The sequence below is a fragment of the Pseudorasbora parva genome, chromosome 7 (assembly GCF_024679245.1).
Source record: "Pseudorasbora parva isolate DD20220531a chromosome 7, ASM2467924v1, whole genome shotgun sequence".
Taxonomy (NCBI): Eukaryota; Metazoa; Chordata; class Actinopteri; order Cypriniformes; family Gobionidae; genus Pseudorasbora; species Pseudorasbora parva.
In genome coordinates this window covers 46,471,370-46,494,596 of record NC_090178.1, presented here as the reverse complement: position 1 = coordinate 46,494,596, position 23,227 = coordinate 46,471,370, and the positions used below count along the sequence as shown (strand labels likewise).

The window sequence follows — 23,227 nt, the reverse complement described above, 5'->3', positions numbered from 1 at the left end:
TGTTGCTGGCGTGGAAAATCTGCTTTTGTTCTGTTTCAGAGCCAGTGGTATACGCTCAGTTGCCGTGTCTTGTGCATCCTGACTGCCTGCTGTGAGCAGGTGCTGCTCTCGTCAGCACAGGTTCCTCTCCATTACTGCCCAACTGGCCATCTTCTCAAACTCTGATTAGTGTGTGTGTGTGTGTGTGTGTGTGTGTGTGTGTGTGTGTGTGTGTGTGTGTGTGTGTGTGTGTGTGTGTGTGTGTGTGTGTGTGTGTGTGTGTGGTGGGACAGAATGTCCCCACAATGTTGACAATATCTAAAGTCCATATCCTTAAAGAGAAACAGATCTTATAAATCATGCTAAGTGATGCTTTTTGAAAATGTAAAAATGCAGGCCTTCACTGCTCAGATTCAGGGCTGTTGTGGTCAATTCTAGGTACAGGTCCACCGCCTGATCTGGATATGGCCCAGATTCAACTGACTATGGTAACTTTGGGATAAGGATTAATCTTAAACAGACTAAGATTAGCATAGATGCCTTTCTTCCAACAAGTACATTGGCATGTTCCCGGTTCCAGATGACCTGATTTACAGCTTAACAATCATTTCATTGCTTGGAATAATATAAATTGATAATGTGTTGTGTGTTCCAGGCTAAAGAGATGCGGTTTTAATCTAGATTTAAACTGACAGTGTCTGCTTCCCGAACAATGCTAGGAAGACCGTTCCCGAGTTTAGGTGCTAAATAGGAAAAGGATCGACCGAAAATATTATCAACTTGCCAGAGTTTTGAGACCGCAATAGACGTGATGGAGTATAATGTGTTAAGAGCTCGCTCAAGTACTAGGGAGCTAAACCATAGTGCTTTGGGAGTAATAAGCAAGATTTAAAAATGTATGCGATGTTTAATAGGGAGCCAGTGCAGTGTTGACAGAACTGCACTAATAGGATCATACTTCCTGGTTTGAGCTGCTGCGTTTTGGACTAGCTGGAGTTTGTTTATTAAGCGAGCAGGGCAACCACCCAGTAGAGCATTACAATAATCTAGCCTTGAGCTCATGAACGCATGAACTAACTGTTCAGCATTTAGCATTGAGCCATAGTTCAGATATATTTTTAAAGTGCCCCTATTATGCTATTTTGAATCAGTCTCTATAAATATAAAATATATTAAATATTTTTGGTGGCAATAGAAGGCAAGTTTCCCTCTCAGTTAGTGGCTCAAGTAACTCAGTAATCTCCAAGTCCTTATGTCTCGATGAACGTGCAGTGTGGGCACACACAAAGCCCGTTTTAGAGGACTACCGAAGAAGAAATGTCCATGCCATTGATACAGTACATTTTTTGGGTGATGGGCCAGCCAACCAATATCGCAACGAGGCAAAATGCTACGTCATGAGCAGCATTCCCTACATGTCAGGGTTTAAGCGGGTCACCTGGAAATACTCTGAGCGCGGCCTTGGGAATGTGTGCATATTTGCCAGAGATTGTCCAAAACATCAAAGTCATTTGAATCGAAGTGGAAGAGGTTGCTGTAATGGACGAAATGCTCCATCAGTGCGCCCAGTACCAGGCACGCACCAGATTATATGTCCTTCGCTCCAGGGGAGATTATTTTGTAAATACCCAGATATGTGTGCTTGTCACAAGCCAACTCATCTCCAGTTTGACAGCAACTCACCTGCTGAAGTGCCATTTCCCCAATCAAGCAAACGTTTACTGATTACTCAAGCTGAGGCAGATTTCACAGATAAAGATGATGATAATGATAAATTCACAGAAGGGCAGTTTGTGATTGTGAAACATGAGGAGAGGCCATATGGGGGTCAGATAGTGGAAATACTCAGTGAGAATGAGCTGAAGGTCGACTGCATGAAACAGAAGGGGTACCCGAATGCTTTTGTGTGGCCACAAAGACAAGATTGCATACACTACAACAACCAAAAATAATTCATGTAGTTTATATTCAGCAGGTTAAAATAAGAAGTGCAACATTAAATGAATACAGGAAGTGGATCGATGTGTTATAAACATGATTCTTTGCTAGTTTGAGTAGAACTCACTGTTTTAAACAATTTTGTAATTTTGCTGTCACTGAAACAATGATTCACTTGTCAGTTTGGTTGTTTGTTAAATGCAGCTAATACATTTTTTTGCATAGGCTACATATTGTTGTATAGTGTGATTCTTCATATGGCGTGACACCATTCGGAATTTTGTGAGAAAAAAAAGAAGAAAAAAAGGCTTTTAGGTTATTAATAATAAATTCATCGATGTGACCTATATGGGGAATATTGCCAGCAAAGGTTAAGCATTTTGGTACTTTTATAACAAGGTATTCCCAAATTAATTTGAAGTATATTGAAAGATTATGAGTAAACATAATATAATATAAAGTCTTTCTATGAGTGTTGATAAAGTAAAATAATGCAAAATGTAACATATTTGCACATAATAAATGCTATAGCCTACTTTCATACAGAAATGATAAAGGGATACATTGACTTAGCCTACATAATCACATTATAGGCTTCCCTTTTTATTTAATACAGTAGGCTAACATATCACACCATATTCAGACGGTAATAGTTTCCTGTGGGGTCGTAAGGTATTTTCATCATTTACAGGGGCTAGTCTGTGGTTTTATTGCCGTCTGAATCCAGAATGTCAGTGTTTTTCTCCCACCAGTCGCGTAAAAATCCCCGGCCAAATTACCTCCTGTTTTTTGACAAACACCGAGGTCGTGTGGTGATTTAACTGCCGTCTAAATCCACATCTCTGAGTTTTTAAGAAGAGATCGCTTTTTAAGAAGAGATCGCTTTTTGACCCCTGCGGAGCACCGTATGTTTGCGCTTCGCTGTAATTTGGATGCATTAAAGATCTAGCCTACACTTTTAATACTGGAATGCTTGTAAGTGTTTACATGAATACTCTTTTATCACCGCTCAAAAGAGAAAAAGAAGAAAAGACACGTTTACATTTTAAATGAGTTGTAACTTATTTCCGCTCATTTCCACATTTTTAAAATGACATCTTTTTAAAAACATGATATTTAATTAATAATTTCGTATTATAAAATTAAATATGGTTTTATTCTTATTATTATAAGCATTTGATATTTTTACAGCATTCAATCATTCGCCTGACCACGTGAGCAGCGTTGGTGCAGATCACAAAACTCCTCCACCGGAATAATCACCATCCGAATGCACGAGTTTTATCACTGAGTTGGCATGCAAATGTAATTTTTACGGACGTCCACATGAGAAACAATTACCATCTGAATGCGAGTTCAGAGTGTTTTATCGAGGCCGTAATTTGTCGCGAGTAAATTCGCTATTAGCATTAGCCACACAAGTGTTATTCTGCGCCAAAAAGTGTTTATTTTATGTCGGTTTATTGTATCACTGTATTATTGCACTTTACAATGAGTATATTTATTTATGTTGAGGACCGATAATCCGATAATAATTGTGATTTTTTTACTCCCTTGCAGGCACCCATTTCGGCTGCAAATGAGGTAATCTTCAAATGATCTGAGTGATGGATAGTTTGATTTTAACTTCACAAGCGTAAATACACACACTGATGTTGCCACCCTCACAAGCCTTCCATAACCAGTAGATGTAATCTGTAGGCCTGCGTATTGACATGTTGTTGATATTATTATTATAAGACTTCTATCTATCTATCTATCTATCTATCTATCTATCTATCTGTCCGTCCGTCCGTCCGTCCATCCATCCATCCATCCATCCATCCATCCATCCATCCTCTTAAAACTGTTAAACTTCAGATCAAAATTGAATGCAATACAAAACTGAATAAAACAGAAATCTGCAACATTTCTACATTACTTTAAATATATTCTGAATATAAAAACTGAAATGCAATCTAAACAATAAGATGTAGCTGAACACCTACACAAATTTCTTCACCAAAAGTCAAGTCACCTTTATATAGCACTTTTTACAATACAGATTGTTTCAAAGCAGCTTTACAGTGATAACAGGAAGAGGAAAATAATGCAACAAAGTTTGATTTGGCTGGACAGCCGCTCTGGAGAAAACAGTGATGTCATCGTCCAGCTCAGTACAATTCTCATACAATGGTGTCAATGCAGGCAGGTCACACAATCTCTTCTTGCGGTCGTGTCCAGGCGCCGGTCCTTCATCTTATCTGGATCCGGCCGACTGCAGTAAACCTCGGGATAAACAGAGAGACTAACATTAGCGTAGATGCCATTCTCCTTATGACGTAACGAGTACAGGTATCAGGAGTTATGGGAAGAGTTCCCGGTTCCGGACATCTTAATACAAATTTTTCTGCAATTATTGTACATATTTTACATCCTATATAACATTGTATCAGCAATGCAACCCCCCTTAATACGCCATATAGGGCATATCATATGCACGCGAAAAACTGCGTACCATATGCACACCAAAGCTCACTTTGACATATGAGCGCCCCTCATACGTCAAAATGAGCTTTGGCGTGCATATAGTACGCAGTTTTTCACGTGCATATGATACACAATTTATGTCCCACCCACTTTTTAAAACAAAGTTACGCCACTGATTGTATACTACATTTGATTTAGTTTAGACTGGTATTTTGATCTTCCAGTGATGTATTGATGTTCCCTTATCCCCTACTCCCCTACGCCCTCTAAACTGAACATGTTTGTCCCCTTCGAATAGTAAACAGTTACACTTACACTCAGGGAGTATGGAGCAGTGAGCACTGCATAGGGAGCCTGTCGAATGGAACACAGCCCCATTCATTCACACACACACACACAGAAGATTTTTATGAATTGTGGGAACTTACCATAGGCGTAATGGATTTTACACTGCCCCTGCCCCTAACCCTACCCATCACAGGAAACATTATGTTTATGAACACATTTACATTGTAGGGACCGCTGGCTGCTGATCTCATGTTTATATTCCATTGTGTGGATATTTGGTCCCCACAATGTAATAAAAACAAGTACACTCACTCACACAAATATTTATATTAATGTGCGTGCTTTTATCTGTAATTGCATCTATCAATTCTTCTCATCACGTATGAATCTTTTTGTGAGGTTTTTTTCTGTACCTACTCTCTGGGTTTCTTCCATCTCTCGCCTTATGGCGGTGTCTTACTTTGAAACACGTTTAGTTCAGGATCAGGGCTTGAAACCAGTCGTGTAGGAGGATCTTTTCCAGATCGATCCGCTTGGCCGGATCGTTTTGCATGCATGCGGAGATCAGATCTTGGCACTCTGTGAAGAGAGAGAGGGGAGAGATGTCTGGTTAGTATTGTAAGCTTTATACTTTGTGCAACTGATCACATTATTTTACAGTTTTTTCAACAGTGAAGTATCCCTTTAAGCACAATTCTGAAAACAATTGTCAAAACACTACACACAATTAACACAACCCTACAACAATGTAGCCCAACAATGGAACACTTTATAAAAACTATACACAACTTTATAAAAACAATATTGTGTTACCATATGAAAAATAATCTGCAAAAAAACTGACAATATTGGGTGAGTTTACATGCACACCAGCAAGCTGATAACTCTAATCAGCTTATTGAAATAATCAGTTGTCCCCGTTTACATGCAAACCAGTAAACTGACAACGCAAGTAAACCGCGATGATTTTAATTATAAACCGGGTTATTTCCTTGTAGTGACGTCAAAAATTATAATGTTTGTAAATGACTCTGAGTTTTTCACGTCAGTTGTGATGTTAAATAAAGCGCGCACCGTGTCAGCAGCTCACATTATCCCTCATCAGTTACAGATGCAGCGTTTTGACTGAACCTCTTCTACTTCTGCTGCGTGAGATGAGAACACATCTTTACAATTTTCTGGGTCTTAAAAGAGTCTGTGTTTGTGATATATGTCCTTATTTCATGCAAAACGCTAGCTCGCTCTGTTGGGATGCATTTAAATCTGCTCTGAGTTTGCGTTTTTGTCACCTATCACACATGCGCACTTCAATAAGCCGACAGAAAGCAGGTTAATGCGTTTACATGCCGCGCAAAATCAGGGTAAGAGGCAAAAACTACCTGTCCCGACCGGTTTATAGGCAAAAACTACCTGTCCCGACCGGTTTATGCTTACGCCGTTTATGACCTTACTCCGATAAAAGAAAACGGGTTACCGCGTTTACATGACCATGTTCATTGTCGGTGTGCAGAAGAGGACTGGCTTCTTTGGTTTAGATAGTTTGAGGATCGTTAGGTAGAGCTCACAGCGGGTGATTGATCAGAATCACGCAAGATTTCTTCATTGGAAGTATTTATTGAATTGACAACTGCATATGTACAGTGAAGAGTGGTTTTGTAAAGACGCACACAGCATAACGCAGTTGTATCAAGGTGGGTTGTAACTCAAAACCCGGAGAGAACGCTACCAATGTGCAGCGCTCCTAAGACAACTTGTGATTGGCTAACAGTCCAGGTGAAGCGAGGCATCTTCCAGTAGGAGAGAGAGAGAGAGAGTCACAGTAAAGTGTCTGATGCTTAGCGGCCACAAGGGGGCCTTTTTTACAGCCGCCCCCAGATTACTGAAGGGAATCTGCAGAAGAAGAAAAGGCGCCCACTCGTCCGGTAGTGGTTAGTCTGATAATTCTGGAAGCTGGATGAGTCGAGCCACCGGGCGGGTGTAAGCCCGGTCTCCTACATTCACTTCAGCAGACCGTACTTTACTGTCGAGGCCGTGGGAGACCCTGGTCACTTTACCCACTGGCCACAGTGAGCGGGGGAGCTGCGGATCAATGATGAGGACCGTCTTGCCGATGTGCAGGTCTGGGTTTTCAGCATTCCACTTCTGTCGGGCTTGGAGGCTGGGCAGATAGAAGCGGATAAAATGTTTCCAGAAGTGGTCAGCCAACAGCTGGCTATGACGCCAACGCCTACTGCTCAGGAGCTCGGATTCAGGATACACCACCTGCGGGAGAGAGGCATCTGGCCGCCCAATGAGCAATGAGTTGGGAGTTATTGGATCCGGGTCGGCGATGTCTGCAGATGTGTAGCCTAACGGCTTGGAGTTGAGAATCCCTTCAATCTCAACTAGTAGGGTTCTCAGCACCTCATCTGTCACAAGCTGGGCTCCAAGGGTTACTTGCAGGGCTTGTTTTATTGAACGTATCTCGCGTTCCCAGCATCCGCCAAAGTGGGGGGCGTTGGGTGGATTAAACTTCCAGTCGATTTGCTGAGATGCAAGTTGAGCTTGGATTTCTGGAGCAAGGTCGGCGAATGCTTCCTGGAGCTCTCGATCACCACCTCTGAAGTTAGTCCCCTGGTCTGAAATCAGCTCGAATGGCTTTCCTCTGCGGGCGATAAACCGTCTTAGGGCCATGAGGAATGAGTCTTTATTCAAACTGGAGAGCATGTCGATATGCAAGGCTCGGGTGGTCATGCATTTAAAGATTATTCCCCAGCGCTTTTCCCTCCTCCTTCCAATAGCCACTGAGTATGGCCCGAAGCAGTCTACTCCTGTTGAGTAAAATGCTGGCTTGAAAAGTCGGACTCTAGATGGAGGCAGGTCTGCCATCTTAGGGATTTGTGGCTTTCCACGCCATTTCTGACACTCTTGGCACTTGCGCTGAAAGCGGCGGATAGCCTCTCGCCCTCCTGGTAACCAGTATTTGCGGCGCATCTCTGAGAAGACCCTCTCTGGGCCTGGATGGTGCAGCTGGGAATCATACTCTTGGATGAGCAGCTGTGTGACTGGGTGTTTGGCATCCAGCACCACCGGGTGAACCATATCCGTTTCCAGATGGTTACTATGACGCAGACGTCCGCCGACCCGGATGAGCTTGTCACTGTGGTCGAACTCTGGCGCAAGCTTGAGCAATCTGCTGCTCTTAGCGACTGGTTTCCCTGACTGCAGCTGGGCATAGTCAATAGGAAAACTGTCTTGTTGGACCTGTTGTAGCAGAGCCAGCTGGGCTTCCCTGTAGGCTGTGACGTTGCCTGAGGCCGCCCCATGTAGAGTCTTTGTCGTGGCAGTCAGGAGGTCTCTGAAGGAAGAAAACTGCTTAGCATCCGGGAGGTGACTTGACTCGGTAGTATTGAGGTAGCAGAACTGAGGTTTCTTGAGCTCTTCACCCTGACCTGCCTCAGTTTGGATCTGAGGACTTTGTGGCCATTTGTCTGGGGAACACCACAAGAAGGTTGGGCCTTGACCCCAGCGGCTGTCTGGAGTCAATGTGGCAAGAGGTTTGCCACGCGTTATGTCGTCGGCCGCGTTCTGTGCAGAGTCCACATACCGCCATGTGTCACCCTTGGTGAGATCTTGAATTTCTGCCACGCGTGTACCAACAAACACTTTGAAACGGCATGATTCCGACTGCAACCACTGGAGCACAGTGGTAGAGTCCGACCAGAGCACCACCCGCTGGATGGGCAGTGTAAGTTCAGATTTGAGGATCTGGGCCATTTGTGCTCCGGTAAGAGCAGCGCATAACTCCAGGCGTGGGATTGACTGCTGCTTTTTTGGAGCAACTCTGGATCTTGCAGTGACAAAAGCTACTTGGATGACTCCATGAGGATTCCTGGTTCGGAGGTATGCCACAGAGCCATAGGCTCGCTCTGAGGCATCACAAAACACATGGATCTCACGCTCACAGGTGGGAGAATCTAACTCACAGCTAGTGTAACATCTCGGAAGTGTTATGTTCTGTAGGTGAGGTAACTCATCCTCCCACTCTCTCCATGCGGCTAGCAGGTGATCTGGCAGAGCAGGGTCGTCCCAGTCACGCTTTTTGTCCCACAGGTGTTGGATGACAACTTTGGCCCTGGTTATGTAAGGTACTAGAAAACCAAGGGGGTCGTATTGGCTTGCCACCACTTTATAGATTGAGCGCATAGTGACGACTTCTTCATTGGCTACAGCCTCTCGACACTTGAAGGACAGTGTGTCCTCTCGGCAGTCCCACTGCAGGCCCAGGGCTGATTCTTCTTGGCTTGGGTGACCTTGGGCGATCCACTTTTCGGCACTAGCCGATCTTGCCTCAACAGGGAGGTGACGGATGGTGTCTGGATGTGTACTGGCCCACTGGCGAAGCTCAAAGCCTCCCTCGGCAAGAAGAGTCTGCAGCTTGTCAATGATGGGCTTGGCATCTTCAACTGTAGGCATGCTTTGTAGACAGTTATCCACATAGAAATGCTTTAACACAGAGTCTCTCACTGCATCCGCTGGCTGAGTATGGTCCATAATGTGCTTCTGCAGGGCATATGTAGCACAGCAGGGGCTACAGGTAGTGCCAAAGGGCAGCACCTTCCACTGGTAGACTGTGGGTTGTTCATCACGCTTGAGCTCCCTCCAGAGGAAGCGGAGGAGAGGCTCATCCTCAGGAAGGAGCCTGACCTGGTGAAACATACCCCGTATGTCACTACTAAAGGCCACACAATGCTCTCTGAATCGCAGGAGAACTGAAAGGAGTGGTGGACCAAGAGTTGGACCAGGAAGCAGGAGTTTGTTCAAGTTAGCGTCACTGTACTGGAAGGAGCAATTAAAAACCACTCTGTGCTTGCCATTGTGCTCCACAAGGTGGTGAGGGATGTACCAGCTGCTTGAGGTGTTCTCTGTGCCAGGGGGTAGTTTCTCCACATAACCAGCCTTTTCAAGTCTCTGGATCTCTGCATTGTAGACTTGGGCTGTCTCTGGTTTCTTCGCCAGCCGCCTTTCCGTGTTCCGAAGTTGAGGCAGTACTGCCTCCTTTGGTGCGCAGAGGTGGGGAAAGTTCTTCACGCGTAGGAGAGGAGTAGCATAGCGGTGTACACCATTAACATGTACTCGCACAGTCTGTTTATCCAAGCATTCAAGGGCCTCCTTGTCCTGCTGTGACCTCATACTGGCCTTTTCGCTGCGCCATGGGAGGACGTCCAGCTGCCACAGCCTCTCCACATGCTGGTAGATGTCAGCCGGAGGTGCCCCGAAGGTGGTGAAAAGGCAATGTTGTTCGATAAGGTGCTGCTTTAGATTGTTGGTAGGACCTTGCAGCGTCCATCCGAGACGGGTGCGGACAGCAACCGGCGCACCAGGGGGACCAAAGATGACTGGCTCAACTGGAGTCACCAAGTGAGGGTGGTCTGAGCCAATAAGCAGTAGCGGGACAATGTCCTTAAATGAAGGGATAGAAAGTTTCTTCAAATGTCTGTATTTGCTGTGCAGTGCTTTGAAGGGATATGTGTGCTGGCCCAGCCCGAGCTTGGGTGCGGTAAAGGCTCCTTTGATGTTGTATACCATGGCTGGAGAACAGGCTGGAGAGATGCTAAATGAGACAGCCGCCCCGTGAAGCGTCTGTAGCTCCTGTCTAACGGTACGTAGGGGCAAATCCTCGGGCTGGCCTTCAATTCCCAGTTGTTGGACAGCCGGTTGGAGGAGAAGGGTACGTTCGGACCCATCGTCTAGCACAGCGTATGTCTCCAGAGTTTGGTCACCGTGGCGAAGGATAACTTTACTGACCTTGAGAAGCACACGATGGCCCTGCGGTGGCTTGCCAATGTATAGCACTTGTTCTGCACTTGGAACGGACAAAGGTTTGCTCTCACTGGACTTCACCTGGTCAGGTCTTCTCTCAACTTTGTCAGTCTTGGCTAAACTTCTTTCGCTGACATCATGTAGAGCAAGCAGGTGTCTGCTGTTGCATGTTCTACAGCACATCTTCAGATCACATTCAGCAGATCTGTGTTCTCTGCCGCATCGCCAACATCGGTTGTTGTCCTGAATCCAGGTACGTTTCTGGGTGGCGCTGAGCAGTTTGAAATTTGCGCAATTATTCAGAGTATGCTTGTAGTTCTCACAGAATGGGCAGAACTTCTTTGCATCTAGACTGGTTGGAGGAGTGAATTTGGTCGGCTCCCTAATCGATTTGGGTTCAGCCCCCAGCATGAGGACTGAGGCCTTAGGTGACGACTTCACATTACTCTTGAGATCTCTGGGCTTAGATCCAGTGTCCTTCCTCAAGCGATATTGTGCTATATCCTCCTGGATCTGGAGCTCGTATTCCAGCCAATCTGCTAGGTCCAGAAGAGTGGGGATAGGAATACGGAGCGGGTGGATGTAGCGCCTGAAACTGGACCTCAAGTCGTGTGGTAGCTTGCCCAGTAGACGGGTGACATGAGAACCACAGTCCAGCTCTACTTGCCCTTTTAAACCGAGCTGCTCCAACATGCTCACAAGTGATCTGACGTTCAGTGCGAACAACCTGAATGACTTGATGTCTCCACTCTGAATGTTGGGGCCGTCCATCAGTTCGGCAATACGCTGAAGGGCGAGTTGGTGTGGCTGCCCGTACTGCTGGTTTAAAGCTGCCATAGTGTCAGTGAATGGGTAGTCAGAATTGCTGTAAGAATCTGCCACCAGCAAAGCTTCCTCCAGCTTCAGATGATCCACTAATATCTGGAACTTGAAACGTTCAGTGGCATCTCTAGGAAGGAGATTGTCTAGGGCAATACGGAGTCTCGCAAAGTCTCTTGGGTTAGGACTGTTGAAGTTCGGGATTGTAGGAATGGGCCCTCTGTATGTTCTTTCCTGTCCACCAGGGGGAGTCAATGAATGTCGGGGCTCATGCCAAGGTGAAGGGGGTCTATGTCTCTCGCGCTGGTCTGGAGAGTAGCTGCAGCGGCGTGCAGGAGAGTAGTCACCTCGGCTTGATGGTTCTTTGTATTCTCTGGAGGAATAACAAGAGTCTCTGTATCTGGAGTAATGCTCAGGTGAGCGGTGGTGGCTGCACTGTTCATAATTTGAATGAGAACTGTAGCAACCTTCTGTGGAGTCATAGCGTCGTCGCAAGGCCTGGTGCTTGGTGCGTACAGGCTCGGGAGAGCGCCTAGGTGAAGGAAAGTCATATCTGGTTGATTCCCTGTAGTCCTTTGTCTCTCTACTGTAGTCATGATGCCTATCTGAGGGCCGTTGTGTTGGTGTCTCCCTGTCCCGGAAGTAGACTGATTTAAACTGGGTTGAAGCACCTCCATAATCCAGCCCTTCTCTGTAAAGTCTATCTCTAGCAGCTACAATACGTGGCTCTGAACGGGAATTGATGGGTTCTGCTCTGGCTCTGAGCTGTTCGTTCTGTATTTTTAATTCCTCCATTGATGCCAAGAGATCTTCCCTTTCACGCTCTAGTATGCAGCACTCCCTTCTCCACTCAGCTGCTGAAGATTCCCATTTATCAGTGACTGACAATCGCGCTGGGCTGTGGTGCAGCTGACTTTCTGGGGATGTAGAACGCGAATCAGGTCTACGGTGATCCTCTTCGTCTAGAGGCTCTCTAGACTGTGATTCAGAAGGCTTCTTGTTTTGAGAGCTGGTCGGGAGATCAGATAAGTCATAATCTTGCAAGTAATTAGGGAGGGACCGCTGCCTCCTGGATCGAACACTAGACTCTTTATCCGAAGTGGTAAACATCTTGCTCCGCTGCAGGCTCTGGATCCGGCTCGAAGGACCACTTTGTGCAGAAGAGGACTGGCTTCTTTGGTTTAGATAGTTTGAGGATCGTTAGGTAGAGCTCACAGCGGGTGATTGATCAGAATCACGCAATATTTCTTCATTGGAAGTATTTATTGAATTGACAACTGCATATGTACAGTGAAGAGTGGTTTTGTAAAGACGCACACAGCATAACGCAGTTGTATCAAGGTGGGTTGTAACTCAAAACCCGGAGAGAACGCTACCAACGTGCAGCGCTCCTAAGACAACTTGTGATTGGCTAACAGTCCAGGTGAAGCGAGGCATCTTCCAGTAGGAGAGAGAGAGAGAGAGTCACAGTAAAGTGTCTGATGCTTAGCGGCCACAAGGGGGCCTTTTTTACAGTCGGCTTATAAGGCATAATCGGCTTAAGAACGTGCATGTAAACACACCCATTGTCAGTTTTGGTTGAAGGCAGGTGAACCTACCGGCTGCATTTTATAGTGCTTAAACCTGATTGGTGTGTCTACAATTTAGCAATCATGTGTTTGTGCACCTGATGGCTGTGTTAAACAGATTGGCTCATAGGTGTGGTAATTTGACAGTCAGTGCTTTGGAATTGCAAGATAGTGACATCATGATATACTTCTGTGTCTGATGTATACAAGTGTGTGTAATGTTTTGCAAATGAAATGAAATGTCGTATATATGACACACCAATTCGTATGCCATTTTGGCGTGCTATCAAGATGCATAATCGCTTTTTAGCGTTTCATTCTATGCCCCTACACTGCCCCTAAGCCTAAACCTACCCATCACACACACACACACACACACACACACACACTAAACCTACCCATCACACACACACACACTGCCCCTAAACCTACCCATCACACACACACACACACTGCCCCTACCCCTAAACCTACCCATCACACACACACACACTTCCCCTAAACCTACCCATCACACACACACACACACACACTGCCCCTAGCCCTAAACCTACCCATCACACACACACACATACTGCCCCTAAACCTACCCATCACACACACACACACACACACACACACACACACACACACACACACACACACACACACACTGCCTCTACCCCTAAACCTACCCATCACACACACACACACAAATGCATACAGATAACACGCCACCTGGCTTTAGAAAGTGGTGTGTATGTTTAAACAAAGTCATGTTGTGCAAATAGTGCGAAGCTGACAATGTGCTAACAGTTGTGCAAATGTAGCTTTGTGTTTTGCTCCTTGAGTGTAAGCTTTTTACTAATCATGAAAAAGTTTAATTTTAGTGTGTAAGCAATCGTAAAAAAAACTGCTCTCACCTTTGGAGATCTCTTCCGTGTACCAGGGCTCCGTTAGGATCTCGGCGAGCTGCTTCGGCGTGCGAGGATACTTACCTGACAGCATCTTGAACAACACCACGCCGAGGGCATACACCGTTGCAGGCTTGCCATAGAACTTCCCATTGTTGACACTCTCAGGGGGAGCAAACACCTTTGTGCCTGAAAGAAAGAAGAAGATTTAATGCATGGCAATGCATTTTGTCTAGCCTGACGTGGTCATACTCAATTCTAGTCAAAATATGAGTCTGATGCTCCATTGGGCTGTGATTATGGGGCGTGTTTCAACCGAACCAGGAAAGACCTCAATTGGACAGACCTACAACCAATCAGAGCAACGGAGCGACGCATAACGTTAGTTGTCAAATGTCAACAGAACTCAAACTCTGCAGTTTTCCCAAGGGTTGTTTTCCATGTCCGCGGGTTGAAGCGACCTCAATTATGTGATAAATAGACCCAGGAATGTGAATTTTAGCAGGAAACCTTGCCAAACTTTACCCCCCAAACTTTGCCCGTGTTGAAAAAAAGAGTTTAAGGATACACAGTTACTTACCAACATGATCATCATTTCAGAGAGAAATAGTGAAGGTGATGCAGATACAAACAAGCTCTCCGTTTAGGATTTGAACAAATATAACCCAAGCCCCTTTGATGACGTGATGATTACGTTACTGTTTATCATCTGTCCATCATCGTCTAAAGCCCGCCCTGATGATTTCATTGGTCAGTTTCTGTTCATAATTACTCCTCTATGGATCGAGTCCAGACCTCAAATGTTGTGGGCGGGGCTGAGTTCGACTGGCATCCAGGCTACATTTTAACAATTTAATTATTAGAGTGTAACTAATACTAATACATACCTCTGAATGTCGAGTAAGCAGACTTCTTCAAGCGCTTACTAGTGCCGAAGTCTATGAGCTTGACCTGCAGGGTGTTCTCGTTGATGAGCAGGTTCTCCAGCTTTATATCACCGTGGAGGATTCCTCGCTCACAGCATATCTTTGCCGCTGTGACCACCTGCCGCATTACAGCTCGTGCTGACGATTCCTCGATCCTTCCGCCGTGCTTGAGTAAAAACTGTCGCATATCCTGACACGGCGTGGGCCGCTCGAGGACCAGTATGTACTCATTGGGCGTCTCGTACCAGTCGAGCAGCTTGACAATCTGGGGAACGCTGGGGCTTTTGCTCAAAAGTGCCATCATGGCGACCTCCTTTGGTAGGGATTTGCCAAACAGACCCTACAGGAGAGATAACAGTTACACGAAAGAGAGATCATTAGGGGACATGGAAACACTAGATGAGATTCGTCTGGATATGAGGTAAAAAAATAACATAAATAAATACTGTTGTGTTTCTCACAGAAACTGATTGGTTCGTGTCTTAAGAAATCAATGTGTCGTCAGGAGCAGCAGGGTTTTTGTGCACGTTGTCTAAGCATGTGTTTTTGTGTTTGTTTTTTTGCTCTCATAGAATTGTTACCCATTCACGTGATTATATGACTGGCACCAGTGGCGTAACTTACTAATGATGGGCCCCAATGCAGGCTATGGCCCCCTGGGCTGCACCCTAACCTAGCCTATGTAACACTTTAGGTTTAGGTTTCATTTCTATATCAGGATATCGGTTGTTTAATATTATTTACAAATCAAATATTAATGTCTTATTCTGTGTCACCATAATGTAGGGCCTACATCCCTTAATCGTAAAAAAGACACTCTTTTATAATCACTAAGATTCCAAATGTGAGTTATTTAGGGGTGTTTGTGAGCATGCTCCCCCGAGAAAATGTAGATTTCTAGGATCTACATATGTGCATTTTAAGATGTTCTGAAGGCCAAAAAAGTAGATAACAACATTACTAGAGACTCATCAAGATGGACATGTTGACATAGGCCACTTTTTGTGTGAGTTTGTCCGTTCAAACGCAAGACTTGAAAGAGAACTCAATATTTGCGCGCTGTGAGACTGCGCGCTTTCGGATGAGTGCACAGAGACAGATGTTCTCTCATTCGCGTCTTCTGGCACTAAACGCGGGTGATGATGGTGAAAATGACTGTCCATATTCGAACCTAAGGCAGCACTCGCATGCATTGAACAAAGTTTATAAAGAGAGACCGTTTTGCCCACCTTTTTCTTTTATAATCGCCAGTGTGTGTATCCATCAAGAGAAACATAAACAAAGTATTATTTTCAAGTTACAACCCTATGGTTACGACCCATAGATGCGTCATCAGATGTGAGATGAGCCACATCTTTACACAAGCACGCAGGTCGCGGTTTCTGTTTGCGGCATCACATTTCGGACGTATTGTTTCAGTGAAGAAAGTCTTTCGGCCAAGAATGCACCTAGAATGCACATGGTCTGTTTTCGGCCGAATATTTGATGCATCCCTAATTAAAATAATGAATAATAATAATAATAATAATAATAATAATAAATTATATTATGGGCTATTATTTAAACATAAATATGAAACTAAATAGGCTACGGTTTCTTTAACCCTCTGGCTGAAGAACGCACCGGCGAATTCTGATGTTTTTTCCCCTCACGAGTCATGACGGGGGATATAACTCGCAATACTCCGTAATTTTTGGCCATACAGATAAATGTGAGACATAGTTATAAACTATTAATTGTCTATTTTATTTGTGTACACTCACATAACAACAAAACTTTGTGCTTTAGTAAAATAAATAAAAAAGGTGCGCTATCTGCGAGAATCTGAAACTCGGTGAATACATGACATAAACATGAAGAAAGCTTGAAATTGCTAGATTTAAATCAAATAATTCACATTTTATAGTGAACTGTGGAGCTCACTGGCATAGAGTGGAATATCTAGCGGAGCGTCACGCAACTGTGCTCCGCTCACATGCTCGGATGAAAAAGGTGGTCAGTATCCTAAGCGTGACGGTAGAGCGCGACAGCCGTGTGATTTTCAAATCTGAAACCAGTGCTTTTCATTTAAAATGTGAGTGTCACAATATTCTGCGGCGTCACTTTGTCGCCAGGGGCCCGTTTGCAATGTGGGCATGGGCCCGCGTGCGCTGCCTGCACTGTCTGTAGTTACGCCCCTGACTGGCACACACCACACAGCAACGGTGGGAGTTACAAATCTTAACAAGACACCTACATGTTTGATGAACTGGGGGTAAGCAGATGAACATCAAATTATCATTTTGGGGTAAACTAACCGTTTAACTATATAAGGCCATCATGTTATATCATTATTTTCCACAAGAGGCCGGCAGAGACACCCAATGTGAGAGATTATGAGCTGAATTAAAAGGGTTATGCATGAAATTGTGAGTTATTTTGAATTGAAGTTGAAAGAATCGCTTAAATGATTATTTATTTATAAAGTCTAGTAATTTAAAGGTGAATAAAATACAAAATAACAACAACAAAAAACTCCCAAACAAATGCATTTCTGGACAAAAAGAAAGGAAGTATAATTTTAGGGTGAGGGAAGGATGAGGGTTATGGGAAAGAAACTATTGACAATTTTTGCATGCAATTGTTTCCCCCATACATATCCTATTGCTAATGTGAATGCATACTCTGAGGAGTGGTCCACTTACATTACGGACATTTCCCTCGCATCCCGTCTTTTCCACATATTTGAGCGCCACCTGTTCTCCGAGGAAAAGGGGGAAAAAAGAAAGAATGTTTTTGTTAGAATGAGTTACAGTGGATGAATTATCTGTGCAGAGGTCACATGAGTCCGGTCATGAACCGGATGGAACTGTTAATGAATTTAAATGACCTTTCGTGAATCGGACAATCGGATTCCTTCAAAGACTTGTCCGTATGATCCTCGGCCCAGCAGTTTCAAACATTCATAATGCTGCAGGATGTCATCTGTTAATAAAGAAAAGAGATGGTAAATTTACAATCATGCTGATTAAAGATTAGAATGTCTAGTAAAAGAGCTTCTGTTTGCACATTTTATGTCATGAGACAGTATTAAACTGACCTGTCTTTCCCTTTAGACTTAAATTGATAACTTCTTCCTCATCGGTCCAAGCAGTGTCGTCCGCTGGCGAGGCGGAGAGTGTGTTCTCCTCACTGTTGTTGTTCTTGTGTGTGCTGGTGGATGCTCGCTCTGGCCCGGGATTATCTTTGTCTTTCTCTTCCTCCGGCTTAGGTGTGAGGGAGGACACACAGGTGACCCAGCTGTCCTGCTCAGCCTTGTCCACCGATAGGTCAATGCCTTCATTAGTCGTGTGGAACGACACACACCTGAGCTCTAAAGCGTTCTTAGTGTCGCTGGCATGAGCAGATTCACCATCTGAGCATCTCTCAGGCTTTTGGGTGGCATCTTTTGTGCTCTGACTCTCTTGGCCATCGATTGTCTCAGGTTGTTGTTGGTCACTGTCATTTCTGCTCTGACTCTCTTGGCCATCGATTGTCTCAGGTTGTTGGTTTTTATAATTTGTGCACTGATTCTGTTGACGACCAATTGTCGACAGAGACACAAAAACAATTTTACCACGAGGCAACTGCTGGATGATCTCAGGCTGCTGGTTTTTATCGTTTGCACACTGACTCTGTTCATCATTTGCACACTGACTTTGACTCTGTGGTCCATCGATTGTCTCAAGCTGTTGTTGGTCACTATAATTTCTGCTCTGACTCTGTTGACGACCAAATGTTGACAGAGACACAAAAACAATTTTACCATCAGGCAACTGCTGGATGATCTCAGGCTGTTGGTTTTCATCGTTTGCACACTGACTTTGACTCTGAGGTCCATCGAATGTCTCAAGCTGTTGTTGGTCACTGTCATTTCTCCTCTGACTCTCTTGGCCATCGATTGTCTCAGGTTGTTGGTTTTTATAATTTGTGCACTGACTCTGTTGACGACCAATTGTCGACAGAGACACAAAAACAATTTTACCACGAGGCAACTGCTGGATGATCTCAGGCTGTTGGTTTTCATCGTTTGCACACTGACTTTGACTCTGAGGTCCATCGATTGTCTCAAGCTGTTTTTGGTCACTGTCATTTCTGCTCTGACTCTGCTGACCATCGATTGTCTCAGGTTGTTGGTTTTTATCATTTGTGCACTGACTCTGTTGACGACCAATTGTCGACAGAGACACAAAAACAATTCTACCACGAGGCAACTGCTGGATGATCTCAGGCTGTTGGTTTTCATCATTTGCACACTGACTCTCTTGGCCATCAATGGACGGTTTCTTAGATGTCCAAGAAGAAGCCCATCTAAAAAACCTGCCTTTCTTCTTCTTCTTTGCTTTCTCTTGGGCAGGCCTTGCTGAGGTACACGCATCTTGAGCATTTTGCTCTACTACGTAACTATGAGATCTGCACTGGCCCATTTCTCCAGGTTTCTCTCTGACGATCTGCTAAGAACTTTTATCACAATTTGACTGAATGCAATAGCACAAATCAGGTGATATAACAGATAGAGAGATATAAAGCACGATAAAAAGTACTAGTCAAACGTATTGAAGAAACAAGCTGAACTTCAACACAACCTGAGCGGAACTTATACTCGCATTGTGATGTCACAGACAGAGATGCATGAAGGCCGGTTGCCATGGATATTTGTGAATGTTTTTGTCAGTGATAACTGGCTGCAGATCTTTAGAAACTTAAGATGGTCGCACACCGGACGAGAACACATTTGCCTATTTTTATATTAAATGTACATTATAATTTTCTCAAATCATCAATGTATACTGGCCTTACCCTGTGCTGCAAAAGATCTTTACATTTACAGTTTAACTGCTTGCATAAAGCACAAACATAGACACACAGACCTACCGGTTTATTTATTATATTTTTTATAGTTCTATATATTATATTTGTATAGGTCTATAAAATAAATTAACCGGCAGGTCTGTGACGCCGGTAACGTCACGCAGCCTAAGCGCCGCCATTTTGGCAGGCAGTCAGAGGAGCGCTAGAGCGGCTGTTGCATTGGTCTAGAACATAATTTAAAACCAGACTGTTTAAACCTTACTTTTTCAACAATGATGGACAGCTTATGTGCACTAGGATGCCAGGACAAGTGGGAGAAAGCAAATTGGAAATAATTTTATCATAGTAAGTTGTTGAATGCCGCGAATTTCAGTTTATTCTTCATTCTTAACGTTACTTTTGCCTCACGTAAATAATGATAAAAAAAATGTCCCAATACTTAATCGTGAACAGCATAAGTGCTTTTGTGTATAACATCAAGAAAGGTTAGCCTATTTGAAACTAAATTAAGGATCAATAAATAAATACTGAAGGAAAAAGAAATTACATTGATTGAGTATGACTGATTTTATTTTATACACAACACGGACCTATGGATGCAGCTGCGCGCTATTTTGGTTCGTGTTAACCTAACATAACGTTATCATGTGAAACAAGAGCGTGCTGCAGTTCAGTCTGCCAGGAGGCTATAGGGTAGACCAGGTACAGCTAGCCTACATTACACCTCAAATAACTTGCGTGCGCAACAAGTCTTTTTTTTCTTCTTTTTTTCTCAGTGCCCTGACATCTGAACTAGCTGATTGAGGCGAACTGTTATATTTTGAAAAATGTCTTCTTTTAAAAGCTTCACGGATTGTCAAACGCGGAGTGTGAGTAGACCTACCGTCTCAACAACAGCTCAACTCTCGAGTCGTGACCAATCTGTCCTTTGATAGTGACTTTAATTATTTTAATACTTTAGGCCTAATTCAAAATCTGAAATGTAAAGTTTCAATAAAGTACAGGACACGGAGCCGCTGCTTCAATCATCACAGTCTGTGTATGTTTTTTGAACCATTTAAAACAGTTCAAGAATCTCTATTTCAATAAATGACAGAGCATCACTTTATAGAAGTCACAATATATAAAAAAGGAGTTTACATGCAGTTTTTCATTGACTAACTTTGTCCACAAATTAAACATATATAATATAAAATAATATTAATTTGAATAATATGCATAAATAATGTAGTCAACATGTTTCCGTTTTTTTACATTTAAATGAACCCTCAAAATCTGTTACATTTTCAGCCAAAATTAGTAATTATTCATTTGTGGTGCCTCTGATGAAATAAATATTTACTAAAATCAATATGAGCTTTTCCATGAATGAACAATAAGAGGAGAGCGGAGCACAACCTAACTCTTTATGACTTTCTCCGTTTTTGTAAATCCACTTAAGCTTCAGAGTATTTTCCCCCCACATTACTTTCACACTTCTAGTGTAATTATGTGGTTTTATTTCATTAATACAGTGTATACGTTTTTCTAGATTTAAAAGAATGGAAGTGAAATGTGATAACATGCCCCATAGGTGGGGTTCAGTGACCATATGACAGCACATGTTATCTGATATAATCAAAAAATATACAAGACAAACTATAATATTAAATCAATAAAATAGCCTACAATTATTAACTTTTTCAAATAAAATAATAGCATTTTTTAATTGTTAACCATACACACATTTTTGAGTTTGACAACAAACACATCAAGAAAAACAGCATATTGTTATACAGCATAAAAAATAAAAATGAATAATTTCTGAACATTGACTCTCATTCTTTATTCACCTTTTTTTGTGGTTTCTCAATATAATTCATAAAAGTATAGAATATAATAGTTTTAATAGGGGCTCATTGTGACAACATGCCCCACAGGCTCCACTGGGATTTAACCCCGGCTCGTGTCTTCTGCTGTTAGATCAGTATTAAAGAATTAAAGAACTATGGCAAGTTTTATAGTTAAAAATGACATGGTTAAATAAATGTTTTTTAAAAATTATCTATATAGGCCTAGTGCTGATATGGCAATAGTACATGCACTACGTTTCTCATGGCATGTGTGGAAAGTGTTAAACCATGTGTGTTACAACTAAACCCTATGTTAGATTGTGCCCCGCGCTCCTCTAAACACATAATGCACACATTCAACCGTCACTTCAATGATTGATTTGTTTCAATTTAAAGTAACCTGGTTGCCTTAACCCTTTGGGCCGGTTTGAAATGTTACTTTTTGGCTTCATCAGAATGGGATGACACTTGGTGATTTTTGTCATGCTTTATAAACATGTATTAATAAATCTGTTACTCACTTGTCCAAGTAAAAAAAATGATTGTCTGGAAAAAAACATGATTTCTCTATTTGTGTTGTAAATACAATTTATTCTGAAGCAATATTCTCACGAGGGTTAAAGCTTTGACATATTTAAATCTGCATATTTGTGATATTTTTACCTTTTATAAAGGGCATTTTTCCCTAATCTTATTAAACATAGGCTATGCTTCAGTTTTCATCTTATATTCTTAAATTTGATCAATATATTAAACTAGAATAAGACACTATAGGGACGTTACCAATCAAATTAAATGATGTACACTGAAAAATTACGCGCACCAGATTATATGTCCTTCGCTCCAGGGGAGATTTTTTTGTAAATACCCAGATAGTGCTTGTTACAAGCCAACTCATCTCCAGTTTGACAGCAACTCACCTGCTGAAGTGCCATTTCCCCAATCAAGCAAACGTTTACTGATTACTCAAGCTGAGGCAGATTTCACAGATAAAGATGATGATAATGATAAATTCACAGAAGGGCAGTTTGTGATTGTGAAACATGAGGAGAGGCCATATGTGGGTCAGATAGTGGAAATACTCAGTGAGAATGAGCTGAAGGTCGACTGCATGAAACAGAAGGGGTACCCGAATGCTTTTGTGTGGCCACAAAGACAAGATTGCATACACTACAACAACCAAAATGAAATGACCTGCAGCCTCAAACAACCCCAGTAAAGCAGGCGATTTGCCAGGCTCTTGAAATACGATATAAGCTTGTTCATTTCCTTTACACAGATATGGTTCTTCTGTTTGTCTCTTTGAGAAGGAGCCAAATGTTTTATGATGTTTAGTGGCACACTGTTTTTTATGATACATCATTAGCTTGCTGTTCTGTCATTGTTTGACTCATCCTCAATTTGTAATGAATTTATGCATTAAATAATAATAAAAAAGTTAAATGATTTACTAAAGATTATTATAATTCATGTAGTTTATATTTAGCAGGTTAAAATAAGAAGTATACAGTAAGTGGATCGATGTGTTATAAACATGATTCTTTGCTAGTTTGAGTAGAACTCACTGTTTTAAACAATTTTGTAATTTTGCTGTCACTGAAACAATGATTCACTTGTCAGTTTGGTTGTTTGTTAAATGCAGCTAATACATTTTTTTGCATAGGCTACATATTGTTGTATAGTGTGATTCTTCATATGGCGTGACACCATTCGGAATTTTGAGAGAAAAAAAAGAAGAAAAAAAGGCTTTTAGGTTATTAATAATAAATTCATCGATGTGACCTATATGGGGAATATTGCCAGCAAAGCATTTTGGTACTTTTATAACAAGGTATTCCCAAATTAATTTGAAGTATATTGAAAGATTATGAGTAAACATAATA

At 42.8% G+C, this 23,227-nt stretch overlaps 1 protein-coding gene across 4 annotated transcripts; it reads right to left on the bottom strand.

The window, feature by feature from the left end:
* Positions 1-4,506: 4,506 nt before the first annotated feature.
* LOC137083427 (serine/threonine-protein kinase par-1-like) lies at positions 4,507-19,537 on the bottom strand. Of its 4 annotated transcripts, none has more exons than XR_010906499.1 (7): positions 17,762-19,537; positions 17,552-17,646; positions 17,367-17,417; positions 14,644-15,022; positions 13,766-13,945; positions 5,088-5,253; positions 4,507-4,740 (listed from the first exon to the last, which is right to left on the bottom strand). XR_010906499.1 is itself a non-coding variant. In XM_067449367.1 (7 exons), the coding sequence occupies exons 1-6, from the start codon at positions 19,125-19,127 to the stop codon at positions 5,147-5,149; spliced, it is 2,178 nt and encodes a 725-aa protein (XP_067305468.1). In that variant the 5' UTR covers positions 19,128-19,537; the 3' UTR covers positions 4,507-4,740; positions 5,135-5,146. The 4 variants fall into 4 exon arrangements, 2 of the variants coding, with proteins under 2 accessions (XP_067305468.1, XP_067305467.1); XR_010906500.1 differs by having other exon boundaries at positions 5,092-5,253; XM_067449367.1 differs by having other exon boundaries at positions 5,135-5,253.
* Between the last annotated feature and the right edge of the window lie 3,690 nt (positions 19,538-23,227).

Excerpts from the sequence above, each read along its gene's own strand:
- LOC137083427 (XM_067449366.1), bottom strand. The coding sequence starts at position 19,127 with ATGGGCCAGTGCAGATCTCATAGTTACGTAGTAGAGCAAAATGCTCAA. Across the intron at positions 17,647-17,761 it reads AAGTCTAAAGGGAAAGACAG|ATGACATCCTGCAGCATTAT; the intron begins GTCAGTTTAATA and ends CTTTATTAACAG. Across the intron at positions 15,023-17,366 it reads GCGAGGGAAATGTCCGTAAT|GGTCTGTTTGGCAAATCCCT; the intron begins GTAAGTGGACCA and ends TCTCTCCTGTAG.